We start from the raw sequence: 19,287 nt of genomic DNA on the forward strand, positions 1-19,287 counted from the left end.
TTACTTACATCTATTGTATCTGCATGGCAGACATATTATATAAATGGTGTGCAACTGAGTGTCTCTTTCTGACTCTGCTCAGAGACCTCCTGTAAATAGCCTGACGTCATTCACAGTGGGAGTATATACACCACAGAAATTAGCAAATGCTACAGATCAGGTTTCCTTTTTTCTTTTTAGAGAGTAAGTTGTGAAACATTTGCTGGCATACTATTTAGTACATAGGTGCTCTTATACCTATGTTCTTCTATACATTTTTGTAGGTCTGTAATACTTTATAATACAACTAAAACAAAATATTTCCTTACTTCCCATTTAAAACAATTAAACATTCTGCAATAGAAAGGATTACAACAGTATATAATAATGTATAATATACTAGTGTAATTATATAATAATTAGGTAACACTTTATTTTATAATATCTGAGTTATATGTCACATGAAATATTTATTATTATAATCTCAGCAGGTATTGTTTTCCCTACCTGAACCCCTTGATGGGGCACTGCCTACAGATAGAGCACTTGGTCTGATGCTTCACTTGCTCAGCAATGGTGACCCGATGCAGAACAGCCAGCCACACCATGGACTGGGGCTCCAGGTTGACCCACTCCAGGAACTGGGACACTTCAATGACTGGCTTCCCAGTGCTCTAGGGAAACAAGAAGACCAATGGGAATGATTGAGGCCCAAAGTGTCTTATCCCTAGAATGGCAGCCCTCAGAGGGGCAGGAGAACCAGCAGGGGCTGGGTTGGCCTGTTCTCCAGAGATGTTCACCTTCTGCCCTGTGCTAGTTGAGCTGGCACCCTCCCCAACAGGACTATGATTCTAGAGCCCCCAGAACCTTCTGCCTTGTTGTTCCATCCCAATAAACTCCCTTGCATCTGCATACTTCAGATCAAAAGCCTAGCTCGTAGTCCTCCTTCCCTTCTTCCCACCCTTCCTACAACCTCCCTTCCCTCCCCCGCTCCCCAGTCCCATACTCACAAAACGGAAGCAACTACGGACACTGGGTTCCACGTTGCTGCCCCCAAAGGCTGCCACTTCACCCAGCTGACGGGGCACCTGAATGGCCTCATGAAGCAGGACACCAAGATGGCGCTGGTCACACTGGCTGCCTGAGTTGGCCACTTGGCTGAAGAGGTCTGCTGGCCCCACCGTCAAGAATGGCCAGCCCCGACACAGGAATGGCCGGAGAATGGTGAGGAGAAAGGGCAGAAAAGGAAAACAGGGAAAGAGCACAAACTGAACTAATGACTTTTGAAACTGGACTACATAGAGGTCTATCCCTGACCTTCTAGAAGTCGAGTTCTAAAAAGATCATTCTCTGAGTTCAGAGAGAAAAATCAGGCCAACACAAAGAGAGAATATCAGGGTGAGGGGAAGACAGAGAGAAAGAGTGAAAGAAAGTGAAAGCAAGAGAGAGACAGAGAGAGAGAGATCGAGTGCACTGTGTGTAAGAGCAGTGCCAGACACAGATATGATACTGTTGGGAAAACAGAGTCCTCCAGAAGCAGGATAGGGGGGTGCGGATTCAGGGGCACCTGAACATGAGTCACAGTCAGGCTGCCATACCCTCTCCTGTTTATGTGGTCTAACACTATAGTAATCTCTCAATTGTCCACACAAATGGAAGGAAACACTGGCATGCATAATCCAAAAAGAGAAGCTAATTCAAAACATCTGATCATCTAAAAATTATCTCAAAGTCATTGTGGAATCTACTGTGATACTTATCTTTGCATACGGGTTATTTAAGCCCTTCTATGGCTGTTTCCTTTCACATCCCAATCCAGCCTTAGCAAACCTCCTCCAGAGGTTATTCTCTGTCTGCTTCATACCTCGCTTAAGGCTTAGAAAACACACAGAAATAGAAGGCAGAGAGCCTAGGTTCAAGTTCTGGGTCCATTACTGACTAGTTGTAGAATCATGGGTAAGTCATGAATCTCTCTATGCTGCAGTTTCCTCACTTTTTAAAACTAGAGATGGAGTGTCACTATGTTGTCTAGGCTGGACTTGAACTTCTGGGCTCAAGTGATCCTCCCACCTCGGCCTCCCAAAGTGCTGGGATTACAGGTTTGAGCCAGCACGCCCAGCCCAGTTTCCTTACTTTTAAATTGATGATAAATAATCACTGTTCATCCCATCGCAAGGAAATGTTGAGAGAAATACAAAATATCATAGCCATGGACATGTTTGGAAACGTTCTCTTCCCTGTAAAGTTTTTCCAGACTGCTGTCATCTGTCTCTTTTCTGTCATTTGATATAGGATATATTCTTGGCCATTTGGATTATTCTCATCAGTACTTTCTAAAAAATGCTTTCTGTGTACTTCCATCTCCTCCTCTGGACTGTAAATCATTGGAAGCAGGGACAATGTCTAATTTAACTTAGCACTCACCCCATTTAGCAGAGTGGTCAACACACACTAGGACTCAACAACTAATCATGCTGCTACTGAAAAGTTCAAAATGCTGAACACAAGATGGAGGACAGAGGGGAAAGCAAAGGTACTATAAGCCAAAGATGTGAAAAACTACAGAAGAACAACATAGTGTCCGCCTCCCAGCTATTGGGGATGACTGTGCCCTGCCTGTGTATATAAGAAGTCTCTAGTGACATGGCTTGAGCTTCAGACTGGAAGAGGGCTAAGCCTGATAGGCCACAGGGGAATGCAACTAGAACATCAGGGCCCTGGATACCTCAAAATGCCAACATAGATCCTGACTAAGTACTTCCATCAGTTCAGAAGGAATGAAGCCCATTGGAGTGACACTGGGAATAGTAATAGGTCTTAGGCCCATCTTGTCCTTTGGCTGTCATGTGTTCTTTGCAATAGTGTGAACCAAGAAGCATCATAAGGTAGCCCAAGTAGCCCTCTGCTGAGTCACAAGATGTACCTTCTGTTTGTCTTACATCCTTCCTCCTCCCCGCAACATCTCTCCCTCTACCCAACACCACTCCACACTTTGGAGTTATACTCACACTGAAGTTTTTCCTTCACTTCCGTGCCACACAAGCATGCAATGCCAGTCTTAAAAGACAATGCCCGCATCTTTCCACTGCGACCACTAGGTTTAAAAGAAGAGACTGAGAACATGGATGTATGTAAAGGGTTAACATCTTGGCAATCATTTCCCTCACAAAGTTGATCCTAGCAGGGCCCTGTTCCAATCATGCCCCAAGCTGAGCTGGGTCCATATGGCAGCAGCACCTTTCCACCAGGCCCACTTGAGATATCCCATTGAATTTTATCCTGGAGCCTTCCAGAGCTGAAAGCCCTTACCTATCAAAAACATTGAGGAGCCAATTGAGGCTCATGTCCACACAGAGTGGCACGTTGACCAGGATGCCTCTTTCCTCCTCCAAACGTTCATATAAGGCAGTCAGGCAGTGAATGACCTCCACCACATCCATCACGTGCTCACTGGCCTGCAGATCATGCTCATTGAAGATTTCCAGGGCTGTGGTTAAAGTTACCAGGTCCACTGGTAAGGAAAGAAGAGAAGGGAAAAAATATAGCCAAAAGTAGAACCCCAGGGATTAAATAAGGAGATAAAGCCACCAGCATCACCAAATTTGACTCAATCTCCAGATCAACCATTTGCAAATATGATACGAGCTTGTCCTTTACTAAGACCCTCAACCAAGGAGGAAGAAGGCAGCAAAATGTTCCTCAAATTAACCCGACATGTTATTATATCCAATGTTCTTTGACATCAGTTTCAAAAAGATGATGGGACAAAAGTAAGCTCATCTCCTACGTTGTACTAACTCCCAAGGGATCAAATCCCATTTTGAGTTTCCCTGTCTTTACATGAGTTTCAACTGCGAATAGGTTTGTCTATAAAATTTGTTCTGAGAACCTAGACACCAGCAATGAAGGCTCAGGTATGGTTGGGGAAATGTGACATACCTCAAGAGGACACCTTAATTACCCCCAAATGCTGGCTTAGCCTAGCCAGACATGCCTGAGCCAGGAAGTCTGAATGAACAGTGTCTCTGAGAAAGGCCAGAAGGCATATTACATCTGTAGCAACACTGTTCCCTAACCACTGCTATTTGCTTCAACAGTTTGCTACTACATCCAATAACCCCAAGATGGCAAATCATGGGTTGCAGTACTTCCTGTCACAGAGCAGTTGCTTGATTATACATACTGAGTATGGGGAAAGGGTCAAGGAGGAGGATAACAGTGGGGTTAATTTGGAAACACATCTGGGGCTTAGTGAGAGTGGAAGGGAACTGGGAAAAGCAGAAGTTGACAGCTAGCATATTGCAGGCTTTGGAGAGTTTCCACCAAGCCAATCAACAACTTCTGCCGAGGTGGGATGAAAATGAGAAACAGCAGACAGATGAGGAACAGGAGAGGGGTGGTGAACGTCATAGGGAAGTACAACAGGAGACATACAGCGTAGGGCTTTCTGGACTCTGCGGAGCTTCATGGCAGTGCGATAAGCTGAGAACTTAATGTTGTTCAGATCAGCTGCAAAGAATGGAGAGAGACCCACTCAGATCAGAAAAATTCAAGTTAAAGGCGCAACAAGATACCATTTAACACCCACCAGACTGGCAACAAATAGAAGTCTGACAATAGCCAAGTGTCAACAAGAATGGTGATGAATGAGAACTGATGGTGAAAGTGTGAATTGACACAATCATCTTTGAAAACAACTTGGTATTACCTAGTAAAATGGAACAGTCACATATCCCACCACTCAGCCAGCTATATATCCCAGAGCAGTGACTTGCAAATGCTTTTTGATCAAGACTTACAGTATGAAATTAATTTTATAGCATACATGTGTATATGTAAAAATAACTAAATCAAACATTTCAGGAAGCAGTTCCTTACTAGATTGGATAGAGTGAAAACAATAAAATTAACATCAACTATGACTCTTGCTAAGGATCTGTTGCATATTAATATTTCCTAGTCTATTTCAATTTTTTAAATGTTTGTCACAACACACTGAAATGATGTTATGACCTGCAGACTGAAAAACATGTCCCACAGAAATCTTTGCACACATGTACTGGAAGACACATACAAGAAACTCCTCAGCAACACTGTCCTCATTAGCTCAAACAAGAAATGACCCACATGTCTGTCAACAGCAGAATGGATAAAGAAACTGTGCTATATACAATGGAACATTCTACAGTGGTAAAACAGAATGAACTGTAGTCACATGCATCAGCATGGATAAAATGTGCAACAAACATAATGATGAGTCTCTCTTAGCAGGTAAAGATAAGGCATGTGTGAGTCACACATATCACAGCCAGGACAGTCTTTTAAAGCAAATCAGACTTCACATCTGTAAGAATAATGCACTAATCCGATGATAAAATGGTCCAGAGGGGAATGTAGAGCCTCCAGTTGGGAAAGGTATAGAGGGTAAAAGGAAGGCAGGCTGTTGGAGAAACGATGAGGCACTCATTCCCTCTCCCACCTGCTTATTGACTGAGATTCTCTTCTATTCTTTTTAAAACCACTCTATTGAGTTATAGTTGACATACAAAAAGCTGTACAGATTCAATGTATACAAGTTGATGAGTTTGGAGACAAGTATACATCTATAAATCCGTCACCACAATCTATGCCATTAGTACATCCATCACTTCCAAAAAGTTCCAACTACCCTCTTTATTGTTTTTTCCCGTAAAAAAACACTTAACATAAGATCTACCTTCTTAGCAAATTTTTAACGGTACAATCCAGTATTGTTCACTGTAGGTACTATGCTGCACCGTAGATCTCTAGGACTTATCCATCTTGCATAATTGAAACTTCTTTGTACTCTTGACCAATATCTCCCCATTTTCCCCTCCCCTCAGCCACTGGCAGCCACCATTCTACTCTCTGCTTCTATGAGTTTGTCTATTTTAGATTCCTTATATACATGAGATCATGTAGTATTTGCCTTTTGTTTCTGGCTTATTATTTCACTTAGCACAATGTCCTCCTGGTTCATTCACATTGTTTCAAATGGCAGTATTTCCTTCTTTCTCAAGGCTGAATATTCCACTATATGGATATGCCACATTTTCTTTATCCATTCATCTGCAGATGGACATTACAGGACAAAGGCAGCTGTGTATATGCCCACCGTATACAGGAAGCCCACATTCTTACCTAGGGTTTGGTATAACTCTGTCATCTTGGGATGGTCCCAGCATGTGGTCTGAGCCTGGTGGCTACAAACAATAGCATCAATAGCACCAGTATCTACACCACCCACCCACCCCACACACAGGTGTGCACACCACTTGGTGACAGGTTGGATGCAAGAAGCTGCAGGATTCGAGGGTGAACCCAAGATGCCAAAGCCCAAGGGTTCACCTTTACCCAAATAGAATCTTGAGATCTTGAGATGAGTAGGAGAAAACCCGAACTGGATGGAGGAATCCCAACAGACAGAGTGACAAGGACAGGTAGCAAAAAGGCAGGAGAGGGAGGGGGTGGGCAGGTGACTGACCCGCTTCTGATTCAGATGGTCACTCACTTGATGTAGTAGGGAACTTTATTGGGTGAAATTGCTCTTTCCCAGGGAACCTGGACAGAGGCTGGTAAAGGAGAACAGAAAGAGAAAAAAAGCTGGCCACTAATGCTCTTAAGGCCCCCAGCTACTCCCTTGCTCTATCCTCCCAAAGAGGTGGTCAAGCCCAAGAGGGGATGTCTGAATTTCACTGCCAGCTCTTAACAGCCTCTGAGGGTGGGGCAAAGAGTTCTAATGAACACGCTTCTCTCCCTGATGTTAGGGCAAGGCAAGGAGAAGAGGCTGTCACCGATATCCTAACATACCAGAGATGTGGCAAGGGTATGAACAGGAATACTTGGCCTTGGCCACCCTGACAATCTTCTCCCTAAGCAGACTGCCATTTCTACCCATCAGCTGCAGGCAGCTGGATTACTCTTGTGGATATAAAGTAGACTCCACTTTACTCTTAGGGCTCAAAGCTCTTCCCCTAGAAGGTCAAGCTTCTCAGTCCTGTGGGACTGTGGGTAATGGTACTGCCCATTTCTCTCTCTCTCATGAGGAACTCTGGAAACTCATGCCTCTCTGCCTGTGTCTATCTTTTGAACTTTCAGGAATGGCCCCGTTTACATGGTCAGCTTGCTCACTGCAGTTTTCCTTGGTACAAGAGTCCTCTGACTGCAGGTATAGCTGTATGCCAATGATTATAATAGCAATAATTTTAACCACAGTTAACATTTACTGAGCTCCTACTATGTGCCAGATATTATGCTCATTGCTTTGTGTGTGCATATCTCATTTTTCTGTCTGTATATTCTTACCATCTCCACTGCTACCAGTCCCCCAGTCTGGGCCACCATAATCCTTCACCTGGATTATTGCAATGTACCTCCAAATAGGTCTCCCTGTTCCCACTCTTGCTCCCCAGTAGTCTCTTCTCAACACCCCGACTCTGTTGAAACATAAGGCAGATCATGCCATGCCTTGGCTCAAACCCTGCCAATGGTTCTCCATTGTATTGAGAATAAAATCTGAAGTTCCTCCCATTGCCTACAAGGCCTTACATGCTCCGGCCTCCCCTACTCCCCCGCACTTTGCTCTCCTTGCTGTTTTTCAGACACATCCTTACCTTAAGGGTGTGGAATATGCTGTTCCCTCTGCCTGGTATGGTCTTCCCTCAGTTATCATCCACACAGCTCAACCCTTCACCTTCTTTAGACCTCTGCTCAATTGCCACCTTCTCAGTGAGGCCTCTGTTAATCACCCTGTTCAAAATTGCAACACCTCCCCGCTTAAATCCAGCACTCCCTATCCACGCCTTCCCTGCTTTAATTTTTTCCATAGCCCTTGTCACCAAGTAACCTTATATATATTTTACTTATTTGTTTGTGGTCTGGTTTCCCCAGCTAGAATATAAGCTGTCTAAGGATTTCTGTGTGTTTTGTTTACTGATGCAGCCCCAGTGCCTAGAGCAGTATCTGACCCACAGAAGGCCCTCAATAAATATCTCTGAAAAAATAAAGTCATTTAATTCCCATAACCTGATGAGCTAGGTAATATTTTTCCTTCTTTTTACATATGGGAAAATTGAGGTTCCGAAACAGTAAGCTATTTTTTTTAATTTTGAGCCTGCACAGCTATTACGTTGAGGTGCTGTGTCTCAGACCCAGATCTCTCCAATTTGAGAGACTGTTCTTTTTTTTTTTTTTTTTTTTTTTGAGATGGAAATTCACTCTTGTTGCCCAGGCTACAACTTCCACCTCCCGGTTCAAGCAATTCTCCTGCCTCGGTCTCCCAAGTAGCTGGGATTACAGGTACCCGCCACCACACCCAGCTAATTTTTGTATTTTTAGTAGAGATGGAGTTTTGCCATGTCGGCCAGGCTGGTCTCGAACTCCTGACCTCAGGTGATCTGCCCACGTCAGCCTTCCAAAGTGCTGGGATTACAGGCGTGAGCCACCACGCCCAGCCGAGAGACTGTTCTTTTAACCACTATACCACACTGTTTTATCCTTACTGCTTCTCGGGTGTCAAGGTATACTGGGCTCCCACCAGGGCCCCAGGGAATAACAATAGACTCTCCAGGAAGATGGCTGAGGTTCTGCTAAGTGGAGTCCAGTTTGGTTCACGTACAGGAGAGAAAGTGCTGTGACCCAGGCCCAAAGTCCCGGTGGGCATCCTGGAGCTGCTTAAGCCTCTCACTAACTGACGCCTATGGAAAGAACAGGGTGAGATCAGTAGATTCATTCCAGTTATTTAGAGTGGGATCCCCAGGTACCTCTGGGAATCTTTATGAGCTTCCTCAGAGACTGGCTTTTCTGGTTCCAGCCTCTCCCACCGTCACCCAACTCCTAGCCATCCCCCAGAACTCCCAAAGGTCACAGCAGAGCATCCCTAATTCCAGGCCACAGTCACTCTTCCCCTGCTCTTGTCTATCCTGAGTGCCCAAATCCAGAAAGACCCCTCTTATTCACTTCAATCATTCCCTGCAGCTTAGAGTTTGAAAAGCCCATTCCCTAGCCCTACATTCTCCACTCCTCTTTTCCCATGCACATCCCATTTCCATAACCCTGAAGAAGTTTCCCCCAAGCCTAGTTATATGGAGGCACCTCCCCATGGTTCACTCCAGGCTGCTCTTCTACCTGTAGTTGTTTCCATCGGACATTGATCTGTTCCAGGGCATGAGAATTCTCCATTGACAAGTGCACATCAGAAATGGCAAGCTGGTGGGCCAGATCATTCACCAACTTTACTCCATCTTTCATGGGGGAGAATTCTTCTTTGAACAACTGGAGAACCAGGACCCAAGTGCCACAGCAGACAGAGTGGGAAAGAAGAACCAATAGTCATTCACCTCTACTCTTCCCTCTTCACCCAGAGGTTTTGTTTCAATAACACAGCCTAGTGCTTGCCTATTAGGGCAACCAAACTAAGGTGTGGGTGGCCACTGTCCTTATCCTCTTCCTCTCATCCTCAGAAAACACCAGGAAAAGAGAAGAAAGTAGAAAAACAGAAGAGACTACAGCCAAACCAGCCCCAAATCTAGCACATAAACTGATGGCAGCTCAGTTGTAGTCTAGGCCAACAATGGAGTCTCAGCAGCAGAAACATTGTCAGGGTCTGGGGAGAGCGTCAGGTCTCAGGGTAGACTGTAGGCAGGGGAGGGGGCTTGCATACCTTAATAGCCTGGATGTGCTCTGGGAGTGAATCAATGAAGAGATCCCCGATGGGCTCCCAAGTGGCTCGGACTCCTTCGGCTTGGCTCAGAGTAGTGCTTAGTTCCTCCATTGCCCCTTGAATCTCCAAGAGCTGCTCCAGAGTCCGCTCAATATGACGGTGCTGGTCCACACAGCGGGCTGTCAGCTTCTCCCACAGTTCACTGGCCACTGTCGCCTGCTTCCATACAAAGCGGCTGAGATTCTGGATTCGCTGTTTCGGGGAGGTATCTGCAAGAGGAGGCAGGAAGCCAGGTTAGGCCAACCAGGCAGGGTCAGCCCAGAGAAAGAGACAGAAACAGCCCTTTATAAAATGTATGTGTGTGTACTTGTGGGCATGTTTGTGTATATATTCATATACACACAAATACGTATTTTTCCATGGTCGAGGCCTTTAATACATTCACGTTTTTTTTTTAATCTGTTTATATTTAAATCATTGTGGAGTCATAGGCAGTTATAACACAGAGATTTCATGTACCCTTTACACAGTTTCCCCAAATGATAACATCTTGCAAAGCTACAGTACAATATCACAATCAGGATATTGATATTGACATAATCTGCCAATTTTGTCCAAGGTTCCCCAGTTTTACTTGTATTCGTGTGTGCATGTGTGTACACGTGTGTTTAGTTCTATGTGATTTTATCACATGCATTGGTTTACATATCCACCACCACGGTCAAGAGACCATACTGATTTTTTCCACTTACTATGTCATGAGGACTTCCTCATATTTTAAAACAGTAGGAAATGAAAAAGTAAGACATTATAAGCATAGTGAGGCAAACCATCTAGAGCCCTACTCATATGACCCTGGAATGTGATTTTGCATTAGTTTCTGTTGCCCACTTCCTGCCAAGGGGAGGCATTTTATGAAGGCTCAGCCCAGGAGAAGTTGGTATAATGTGTCCAGTTTTTCCACCTGGGCTCCTAATCTATAGATTTCTTCTTCCTCCCTCAGATATCTCCTCAGAAGATCCAGAGCCCCATAGCCCCAGGCTAACTAGAATTGTGTTGCTCTTTCTAGAGCTTGTCCTATCTGAGGCCCATTGGGCATCAAATTAAGTACTGGCCCTCCCATTGAGGGGCCAGAAGTAAACTAAGAGGGCATATGGCATTGGCAAAGGGCTCAATTCACGAAGGGTTCTTTCAGGCTATTCACAATCCATCTCAGAGGGTTGAGGATTCTTTTCGGAGAAGAGGGCTTGCTAGACCACCACTCACATCTAGTCATCATGAGTCCCATCCCGCTGCCTTATTTGAATCTAGACCAGAATGGCCCTCTCTATCAAGGGAAGGGGCTAGAAATCATCGGAGTCAGTATCAAAGAGTCACAGTCGGCTGGGCACAGTGGCTTACACCTGTAATCCCAACAATTTAGGAGGCCAAGGCAGGTCGATCACTTGAGCCCAAGAGTTCAAGACCAGCCTGGCCAACATGGCGAGACCTGGTCTCTATAAAAAATGCAAAAATTAGCTGGGTGTGGTAGCATGCGCCTGTAGTCCCAGCTACTCAGGATGCTGAGGCTGAGGCAGGAGGATCGCTTGGGCCTGGGAGATCAAGGCTGCAATAAGCTGTGATCACGCCACTGCACTCCAGCCTGGATTATAGAGCGAGAGGCTGTCTCAAAAACAAAGACTAAACACAAAAAAATCCCAAAGAGTCATAGTCAATTTGCCTTTCAAAGGCAATCATCACCTAACTTTTTAGATTTTATAAAGGTTTATTATTTGCTGGTTTGCATGTCCCTTGTTGTTGGAATAAAGCAGTATTTTAAAATTATGATTATTTTACTTTATTATTTTATTTTATATTATTTATTTTTGGAGTCAGGGTCTTGCTCTGTTGCCCAGGCTGGAATGTAATTGAGCAATCATAGTTCATTGCAGCCTTGAACTTCTGGGCTTAAGTGATCCTCCCAAAGTAGTTGGGACTACAGGCACACACCACAAAACCTAGGTAATTGAAAAAAAAATTGGGGGCCGGGCGTGGTGGCTCATGCCTGTAATCCCAGCACTTTGGGAGGCCGAGGCAGGTGGATCACAAGGTCTGGAGATCAAGACCATCCTGGCTAACACAGTGAAACCCCGTCTCTACTCAAAATACAAAAAAAATTAGCCGGGCGTGGTGGCAGGCACCTGTAGTCCCAGCTACTCGGGAGGCTGAGGCAGAAGAATGGCGTGAACCCAGGAGGCGGAGTTTGCAGTGAGCCAAGATCACACCACTGCACTCCAGCCTGGGCCACAGAGTGAGATTCCATCTCAAAAAAAAAAAAAACATTTGTAGAGATGGGGGTCTCACTATGTTGCCCAGGCCAGTCTTGAATTTCTGGGCTCAAGTGATCCTCTTGACTCAGCCTCCCAAAGTGCTGGAATTACAGACATGAGCCACTGTGCCCAGCCAGTACTGTGTTTTTAAAGGACATACTGGTACTTTTATTCATTGAGTCAGTTCAATTCATTTGAGTGGTTTTTTTGTTTTTCTTTTCCACATCTCATTAAATGGCCACACATGCTGCTCCAAAGAGCCACATACAGCTTTGGGTCACACAACTGTTGACCCCTGCTCCAGGCTATATTCTCTTTGCTTTTTTTTCCTGCAGTAGGAATCTTGCTTTCTCCCAACTTTGGATAGACTCCTGGGGGAAACTATCCTCCCAGATAACAGATAAGAAAATGAGTTTGGGGAAGGCAGGAGGGTGTTTGTTCAGCAGTACACGGCTCAAGAAGAAGTGGGAAAAACAGAAGACCACCTACCTTTGCTCTCAGAATGAGGCTCCTCTAATTCCTCAAATGGGTGCTGGGACAGGAAGGCCTGAGCTGACTCCAGCACAGAATAGATGTAGGGGCCCCGAGACTTGACTTCTTCCATAAAGGCCTATAAAGTTTAGCAATATGGTCAACAGGAAAGGAAAGTTTTTCAATCACTTTACATTCCATCCTGCAACTGACAGCCTTTCTTCTCAGTGCAACATGATTCTTTGGCATTATCAGGTATCTTTGAACTACCTAGACAAAAAGACGTGCAATCCTCCTGATAGGCAGAAAAATAACTCTGACACTGGAAGGTCTGTTTAGTATGAAATTTGTCTGTCTATGCCACAGGATAGAGAAAAATGTGGGGATCTTGGTTCTTTAGAAGACTCAGAAAGCTTCCTGTAAGGGTCTTAAGGAAATCAAAACCAAGATAGGCAGGATTTATATTAAAATTATAATTAAATTTTTGGTTGAAATATATACAGGGTACACAAACTAAAAGTGTACATTTTGATGTAACCAGTACTGAGATCAAGAAACAGAATTCTATCAGCATCCCCGGTGGGCCCTCCTAGTCACTATCTCATCTTCACGCCCCACCCCTCCCTCCCCTCCCACAAAGGTGACCACAATCCTTGTAAAACCACTGATTAGTTTTGCCTATTTTTAAACTTTGTATAAGTGGAATCACACAGTATGTACTCTTTTTGTATCCAGCTTTTTTTTTCACTCAACATACTGCCTGTAAGATTCACCCATGCTGTGGCACACAGTTATAGTTTATTTTATTTTATTGCTGTATTATATTTCATTCTGTAGTCATTTTAAGAAGTATTTTAACTACAGCAGTAATATATATCACAGAAATACTAGAAATTTCAGAAAGATATGAAGAAAATTAAGAACTCCAATTTTATTACATAGAGTTAACCATTGTTAACATTTTGATATAGTTCCTTCCTATGCTATTATATGTATGTAAACATCACACTCATCTATATACATTTTTATACAATTGAGATCCACTTGCACTTAGTTTTGTATCCTGTGTTTTTTCACTTAGCATTATATCATGTTCATTTCCACATATTTCCATTAAAAATCATGGCAGTATTTTAAGGGAGGCCAGAATTTGATGGGAGGAGTAGAAAGAAAATATTTGACTTAGGCTGTGGCATGCTAGCCACAGACTAGCAGGATTGCATACAGCCTCCTATTCATTTAGGTTCTAAGCAGAGCTGGGTGTCTGTCAGGGTACTGCAGAAGGGATTCCTCCCCAGCTGAGAGGTTACACACCACGGCTTCTCTGATTCTAACCTACCGCATGTGTCTCCTTCTCTTGTTGCACCAGGGCCACATCCCCTTGTAGGGGCAGCTGAGCTGACAACTCCTCATCCTTTTGGCTGAGCCAGTCAATAATCTCTTGAAGAGGGAGCTGAAGCTTTCCACTGTGGTCTGAGAAGGCCTCTAGGCGAGCGCTGCACACAATGGGTAAAATCAGTGATGTTCAGTCTTCTTTTTAAGTGGCAAAACTTTTTTTCCAAACTAAGTTATATGGAACTTTAATATAGAGAACAAATTCAGGAGGAGCTTTTCTGGTTCAAGTGGGAGGAGGCCTGGAGTCCTCCCTCTTACCCACCCAAAGAGGGTCCCAAGGCACCTCCACATGGAGCACAGTACTAAAACCAGTAGGTAGAACCATGGGTGTGGAGGCATCCCAAACTTGAATGGCTTAAAATGTCACTTTGTGGATCTCAGTTACTTCAGTTGCATGCCAAACAATAGGCTGGGAAGGGTAGGAAACTGAGCAAGGGCATTAGAGGTGACAGCTGTCTGGTTCCCCTTTTGGCCTGGTAGAATTCAAGTCACGCCAAACTGCTCAACCATAGAGGCTGTTCCGAACTGCCCTCTGCGCAGGAGAGGATTCAGTAAGTGGAAAGGGCAAGTTGGGGGGTTGAGTGTAGGCATGCGCATGTGCAAGGATGCATATGAATATAACAGCCCTTGGGACCCAAAGGAACATTGGCTAGAGGTCTGAGATATGGAAACAGAAAAATCTGTACTGTATAATTATCTCTGTCTGCCCTCCCACCCTGCTGCCCTCCAAATGAACTGTGGTAGGAGGCTGGAGGCTGGCCAAGGATATGTGTAGTCATCAAGCCATTCCCCTTGGCTGATAATAATAACTATCTTTATTCATTGCCCCCCTCCCCACCATCACCTAGACCAAGATCTTTACCTAAATTATTGCTTCAACTAATTCTTACAACAACCTTATCAGGTAGGCATTCCTATTGCTCGGAAAGGGTAAGTAGGTTCCTAAAGGTCACACAGTTAAGTCATTGATAGAACTATGATTTGAACTCAGGTTTACCTGACTCCAAAGCCTGCATTCAATCAACTTATCCACAATGCCTCACCCCAATAAAGCCCGCCAGAAGCCAGAAGCTTGGACTTTGATGATAGAGGGTGGAGAAAAAAAGTGGCAGGCATGCACAGACAGCTAGAGAAAGCCGATCAACTGAGAAAAAAACTGCCTTTAGGCTCTTACAGAGCTACCCTTAGTTTGGGGAGAAATAGGTGGGCTGAAAACTTACAGATAGAACATAAAAGGATGGGGAAGAGAACAGATGGGACCTACTAAGATGTAGGACAGCTATGAGAGGAAGAGGAGATGGGAGCAATCATCCCCTTCATTCATACATAGGCACTTTTAAGTTTAGAAAGCATTTCCACATCTGATTTGAATTCCCATGACCACACTGCGAGGTAGTTAGAACAGGTATTATTCCTCCACTCATTTTTTGTCCTTATAAAGAACAAAAACAAATGCAAGCTAACATTTCGAGAACTCAAACAAGTTACTCAGGGTGACACAACTACTTAAAACTGAGGCTCAGATCCAAGTCTCCCGACTTCTAAAGCAAGGCTCTTTCCCCAGTGCCAGCATAGGAAAAGGAGAAGCGGGTGGGCTGAAGAAAGGGGGATGCAGAGGCTGCGAGGAGAAGGACAGGGTGCAGCAGCAAAAGGAGCCCAACACCATCTAAGCCAATTCCCTAAGGGACCTGTTTCTTACCGGAGGTTATGAGACTTCTTTTTGATTTCATTCCAACACAGATTCATGGCTGGTGGTTCCAGGGGTCCAGAGGCACCAACAGACCCGTTCAACAGCTTTAGGCTTAGGCAGGGAACCCCAGCACCATCTTGAGGAGGTGCAGGGCTGGTGACAGCAGCTCTAACCTGGACAGAAACACAAACATCCTGTGATCCTTGAACTGTGCCACACCCTGGTCTGCACCAAGCCAAAGGTGAGAGAAGTGTGAACAAGGGGAGAGAAGGGCTGCTGCCAGGGTTCAGAAACGTTATTCTCTGTGTGTTCAGGGGTTGAGATGAAGAAAGACCCTGTGGTCCTGTTCATTGCCAGGTCTTCTCTTGGTACAGGTCAGTTACATAGAACTGCTGCCTACTATTATTGTTACTCATTATTAAAAATTTTGGCCCTAGGGAAAGGTTAACATTTCCAAGCTGGGCCCCCACCCCTCAGGACCACTGCCCAGATGGGGTCTTGGAAGTACCTACATTAGGTAAGAAGCTGCACAGAACTGCCCAAATTCTGGACAACCATACCATTCCAGGTAAGTTGTTGGCTCATACTTCAGGGTCCTACAGTTTACCCAATCTTCTAGAAAAGCAAGCTGAGAAGTTTCTCCATAAAGATTTATAGAGGGAGTAGACTGGCAAGAGAGAATGATCAGTGATCTATGTCTTACTTCCCATATGAACCTTGGCTTTGATGTGTCTACCACCCTTCCCCACCTGTACTTCCCACCACAGTCAGGAAGCCTCGACACAGTCTTCAAGAGAACTGCTCATAAAGATGAGCGGAGGACTCTGACCAGAGTTGGTGGCCAAGAGGACAAGCCATGGAGCCTGCCAAAGTCTAGTCTCTCAGGCACATACTCTATCGCTTGCTCTCCTAGGCACTGGTAAGGCCCTATGGGGGGAATTGTGGGGTTTTGTGGGGTTTGGGGGAAGGGTGGTTATCCCAGATAGCCCTAAGGAAGGTAGCTACCTATAGCACAGTGCCAGAACTGCCCAGCCAGGAGGCTGGAGCAGGCGGAGGGAAGGGGAATTGGAGGAGGAAATCAGCCTGGGCTGTTCTACCACAGACTAGGGAGACTCACACCTGCCTACCTGCCTGTCTACACACTTGCATTCATTTGGAAAGAAAATAGCCCTGCTAGTCAGTGGTTGAGACTCTTGTAGTCTCCCCTTGCCCCCAAACCATATTTCTTCCCCACACAAGACTCTCCAGGCAATTTAGGAAACCAATTATCCCATTAAAATCATAGCTCACAGCCACACCAACAAAGGGAAGTGAAGAAGCAGTCAAGCTATGGGAAAAGCTCAGCACTCAGCCAGCCTGTAGCCCCAGGAGCTCACCCTACCTGTGCTGCCTGGGGAGTCCGTAGCAGGATCCAGCAGCTCCATGATCATCCCTCACCAGGAATCCAGACCTAGTGCCTGATGAGCCACAGACAGGCAGAATCCTGACAGGCTCTAAGCAAGCCCTCTCAGGGAGGCAGGCGGGGCTGAGCCAGGCCAGGAGGCGGGGGTTGTCACCCTGTTTGTTTACTGACCCCCCAGGAATCTGGAGGGGGCGGCTATGTCAGGGCCTGGCTGGTGAATCAGAGCTTTGTCTCTGGAGAATTCCAGTTCACTCCCAACTGGGCCTGCCACACCGGGGCCAGGATGGCCCTCTCAGGCTGGCAAGGATGGCAGGAGTGGGACTGGGCATTCCATGGTGCTGAGGAGGGGCATGCAGAGGGTAGCTTCTGTTGATTTATTTTCCCTTTCCATGGAAGACACAAAGGGCTCACTCTGCCTCTAGGCCCACCCCTCCCCTGAGGTGGAGGATAAGATCAGACCACCTTGGTGACAAGCTTCTGGTAAGCAATTTCCCCAAGACATGATAAGAGGATGGGCTTGGAAAATAAGCCTTGTCTTCGACTAAGTAAGCCTCCTCAGAGACAGTGAGGAAGGTTTGTGGCACGTGAGGGACAAAGCCATGAGATGGCAGCATCAGGAAGCAGGGGCAGCAGAATCCCTCTGAATGTGATTATCCTTGGGTGAGTGCAGAGGCCAGGAGATTTGTCAGAGTCCACTGTGAAAATGGAGGGGTGCTCTGCCCTGCCTTTGAGAGGTAGAGAGGAGTGGAGGGAGAGCCATAGCCCTCAGACCTCTCGTTGCGCCCTGAGGCCAAAGGGAAATGGACAGTTTGTGGGCATCCCATTGAACCTTCACAGAGGAGGGAAACGGGTCTTTGGGACCCAGCAGTTCCATGTAGGCAGCCATTGCCAGGGAGGCTCCTGTGCCCTGCCTGTGCTACCCTGGGTGGGGGCAGGGGAAGGCCCTTTCCCATAAGCCACTGGCCTGAGGGGTAGGGCCCCTCCTGAAGTGGCCACTCTTCTCCTTTTCCAACAGACTTGTCTGGGGAAAGGTTAACATTCCCAAGCTGGGCCCCCATCTATCAGCACTGAGGGAAAACACATCGTTTTCACCAATAAGTGTTCTGTTCCCATCCTCATTTATCTCCCACAGAGTCTTCTGGACTTTCCAACAGTTCCACATTGTTTCCGTGCTGAGGCCCACCTACAGGAATAGTTGGAACAGCTGCCTGACTCTTTCTGGGGTTCTGGGGTGGAGCCAATCAGGGTGGCCGGGGGATGGCAGGGGATGGCAGGCCAAGAGCAGGGAGTCGCTCTAGCTCTGGGCCGTAGCTTCACTCGTGCTGGGTCCTCTGCACTGCGAATGCCCCAGAGTTAGCAACAGCCCCTTGTGACCCAGCCACAACCAAGCTGTCCTGACTCTGAGGGGAGCACCCACGATGAGCTGGGCTCCACCCATGTCAGCTTTGCATTCCCTGCAGACTTCTTGGTTTCCTAAACCCCCACCCAGCTGCCATACTATTCTCCATCATCCTGCTCTCCCTCTCCTACTTCCCCATATACTCTCAAGTCACACCTAGCAGAGCCAGGCACACAATAGGCAAATGATGAATAGTAATGTTTTATTTCCCCTTCCCTGTCAATTGCCTTCCACTTCTGGCTTTTGCAGCCAGGATATTTGCTTCTTGCACCCCACTCCCCTTGAGGTTCTCTATCCATCCCTTGAATCTTTGAGAAAAAGGCTGCAGGAAAGGAAGAGAAACTGGATTGTGGCACAAGAGAGAAGTTGAGCCATGCCATCGGCAATCACAAAATGAAGCCCTCAGGTTTCCCTGCCTACATGGTGGTGCTTGGTGGGGATAGACAATGAACAGGGTAAGCCTTTTGGAAGGGCTCAGTTTTCTCAATCCCTCAACCCTGTGAAAGTCCCACTCTAGGGAAGGGGTAGGTTAATGGGGGAGTCTACGTTGACCCTTGCTTTGAGAATATGTTCGAGGCAGTAATTTCTTTCTGGCTGGATGTGGGAAAATAGCTCAGGGGGACCTGACTCTAATGCCTCTCTGGACCTTGACTTTCCTTCATTACTGCCTCCAAAATGGGCTCCCCAGCATCCACATTCTCCATCCCCACTTCCTTTTTCTTCCCTTCTTCCTTCCTGTATATTCAACTGCTGCCTGTCCCCCAGCAGTGACTCAGCACTGCAGCCCATCTGTGAGGCTCCAGGGGACATAGCACTTTCTCACACCCCCATAGCCTCTGGACCCAAAGCATTGTAGGGCAACCCAAAGTATGCTTAGGCATCTCCCTTCTCCAGTCAACTTTCCCTAGACCTCACTCATTGTTGGGAAAGGGGGCTGCCCTCCCTACTGTCTCACACACA

At 46.0% G+C, this 19,287-nt stretch overlaps 1 protein-coding gene across 2 annotated transcripts in view; it reads right to left on the minus strand.

Moving 5' to 3' along the window:
* The window catches only part of DRP2 (dystrophin related protein 2), a 44,526-nt gene that overhangs the window by 12,702 nt on the left and 12,537 nt on the right, over nt 1–19,287 (minus strand). For both annotated transcript variants that reach the window (XM_011954549.1, XM_011954550.1), the window contains 13 exons: nt 15,536–15,699; nt 13,781–13,937; nt 12,460–12,580; nt 9,662–9,930; nt 9,127–9,273; nt 8,618–8,696; nt 6,512–6,572; nt 6,142–6,203; nt 4,414–4,488; nt 3,289–3,490; nt 2,988–3,073; nt 990–1,147; nt 487–653 (listed from right to left, as the gene is read on the minus strand). In XM_011954549.1, coding sequence (XP_011809939.1) covers nt 487–653; nt 990–1,147; nt 2,988–3,073; nt 3,289–3,490; nt 4,414–4,488; nt 6,142–6,203; nt 6,512–6,572; nt 8,618–8,696; nt 9,127–9,273; nt 9,662–9,930; nt 12,460–12,580; nt 13,781–13,937; nt 15,536–15,699 — 1,748 coding nt within the window. The remainder of the gene's footprint in view (nt 1–486; nt 654–989; nt 1,148–2,987; nt 3,074–3,288; nt 3,491–4,413; nt 4,489–6,141; nt 6,204–6,511; nt 6,573–8,617; nt 8,697–9,126; nt 9,274–9,661; nt 9,931–12,459; nt 12,581–13,780; nt 13,938–15,535; nt 15,700–19,287) is intronic.

Source organism: Colobus angolensis, unplaced genomic scaffold (genome assembly GCF_000951035.1).
Source record: "Colobus angolensis palliatus isolate OR3802 unplaced genomic scaffold, Cang.pa_1.0 Scaffold385, whole genome shotgun sequence".
Classification (NCBI taxonomy): domain Eukaryota; kingdom Metazoa; phylum Chordata; class Mammalia; order Primates; family Cercopithecidae; genus Colobus; species Colobus angolensis.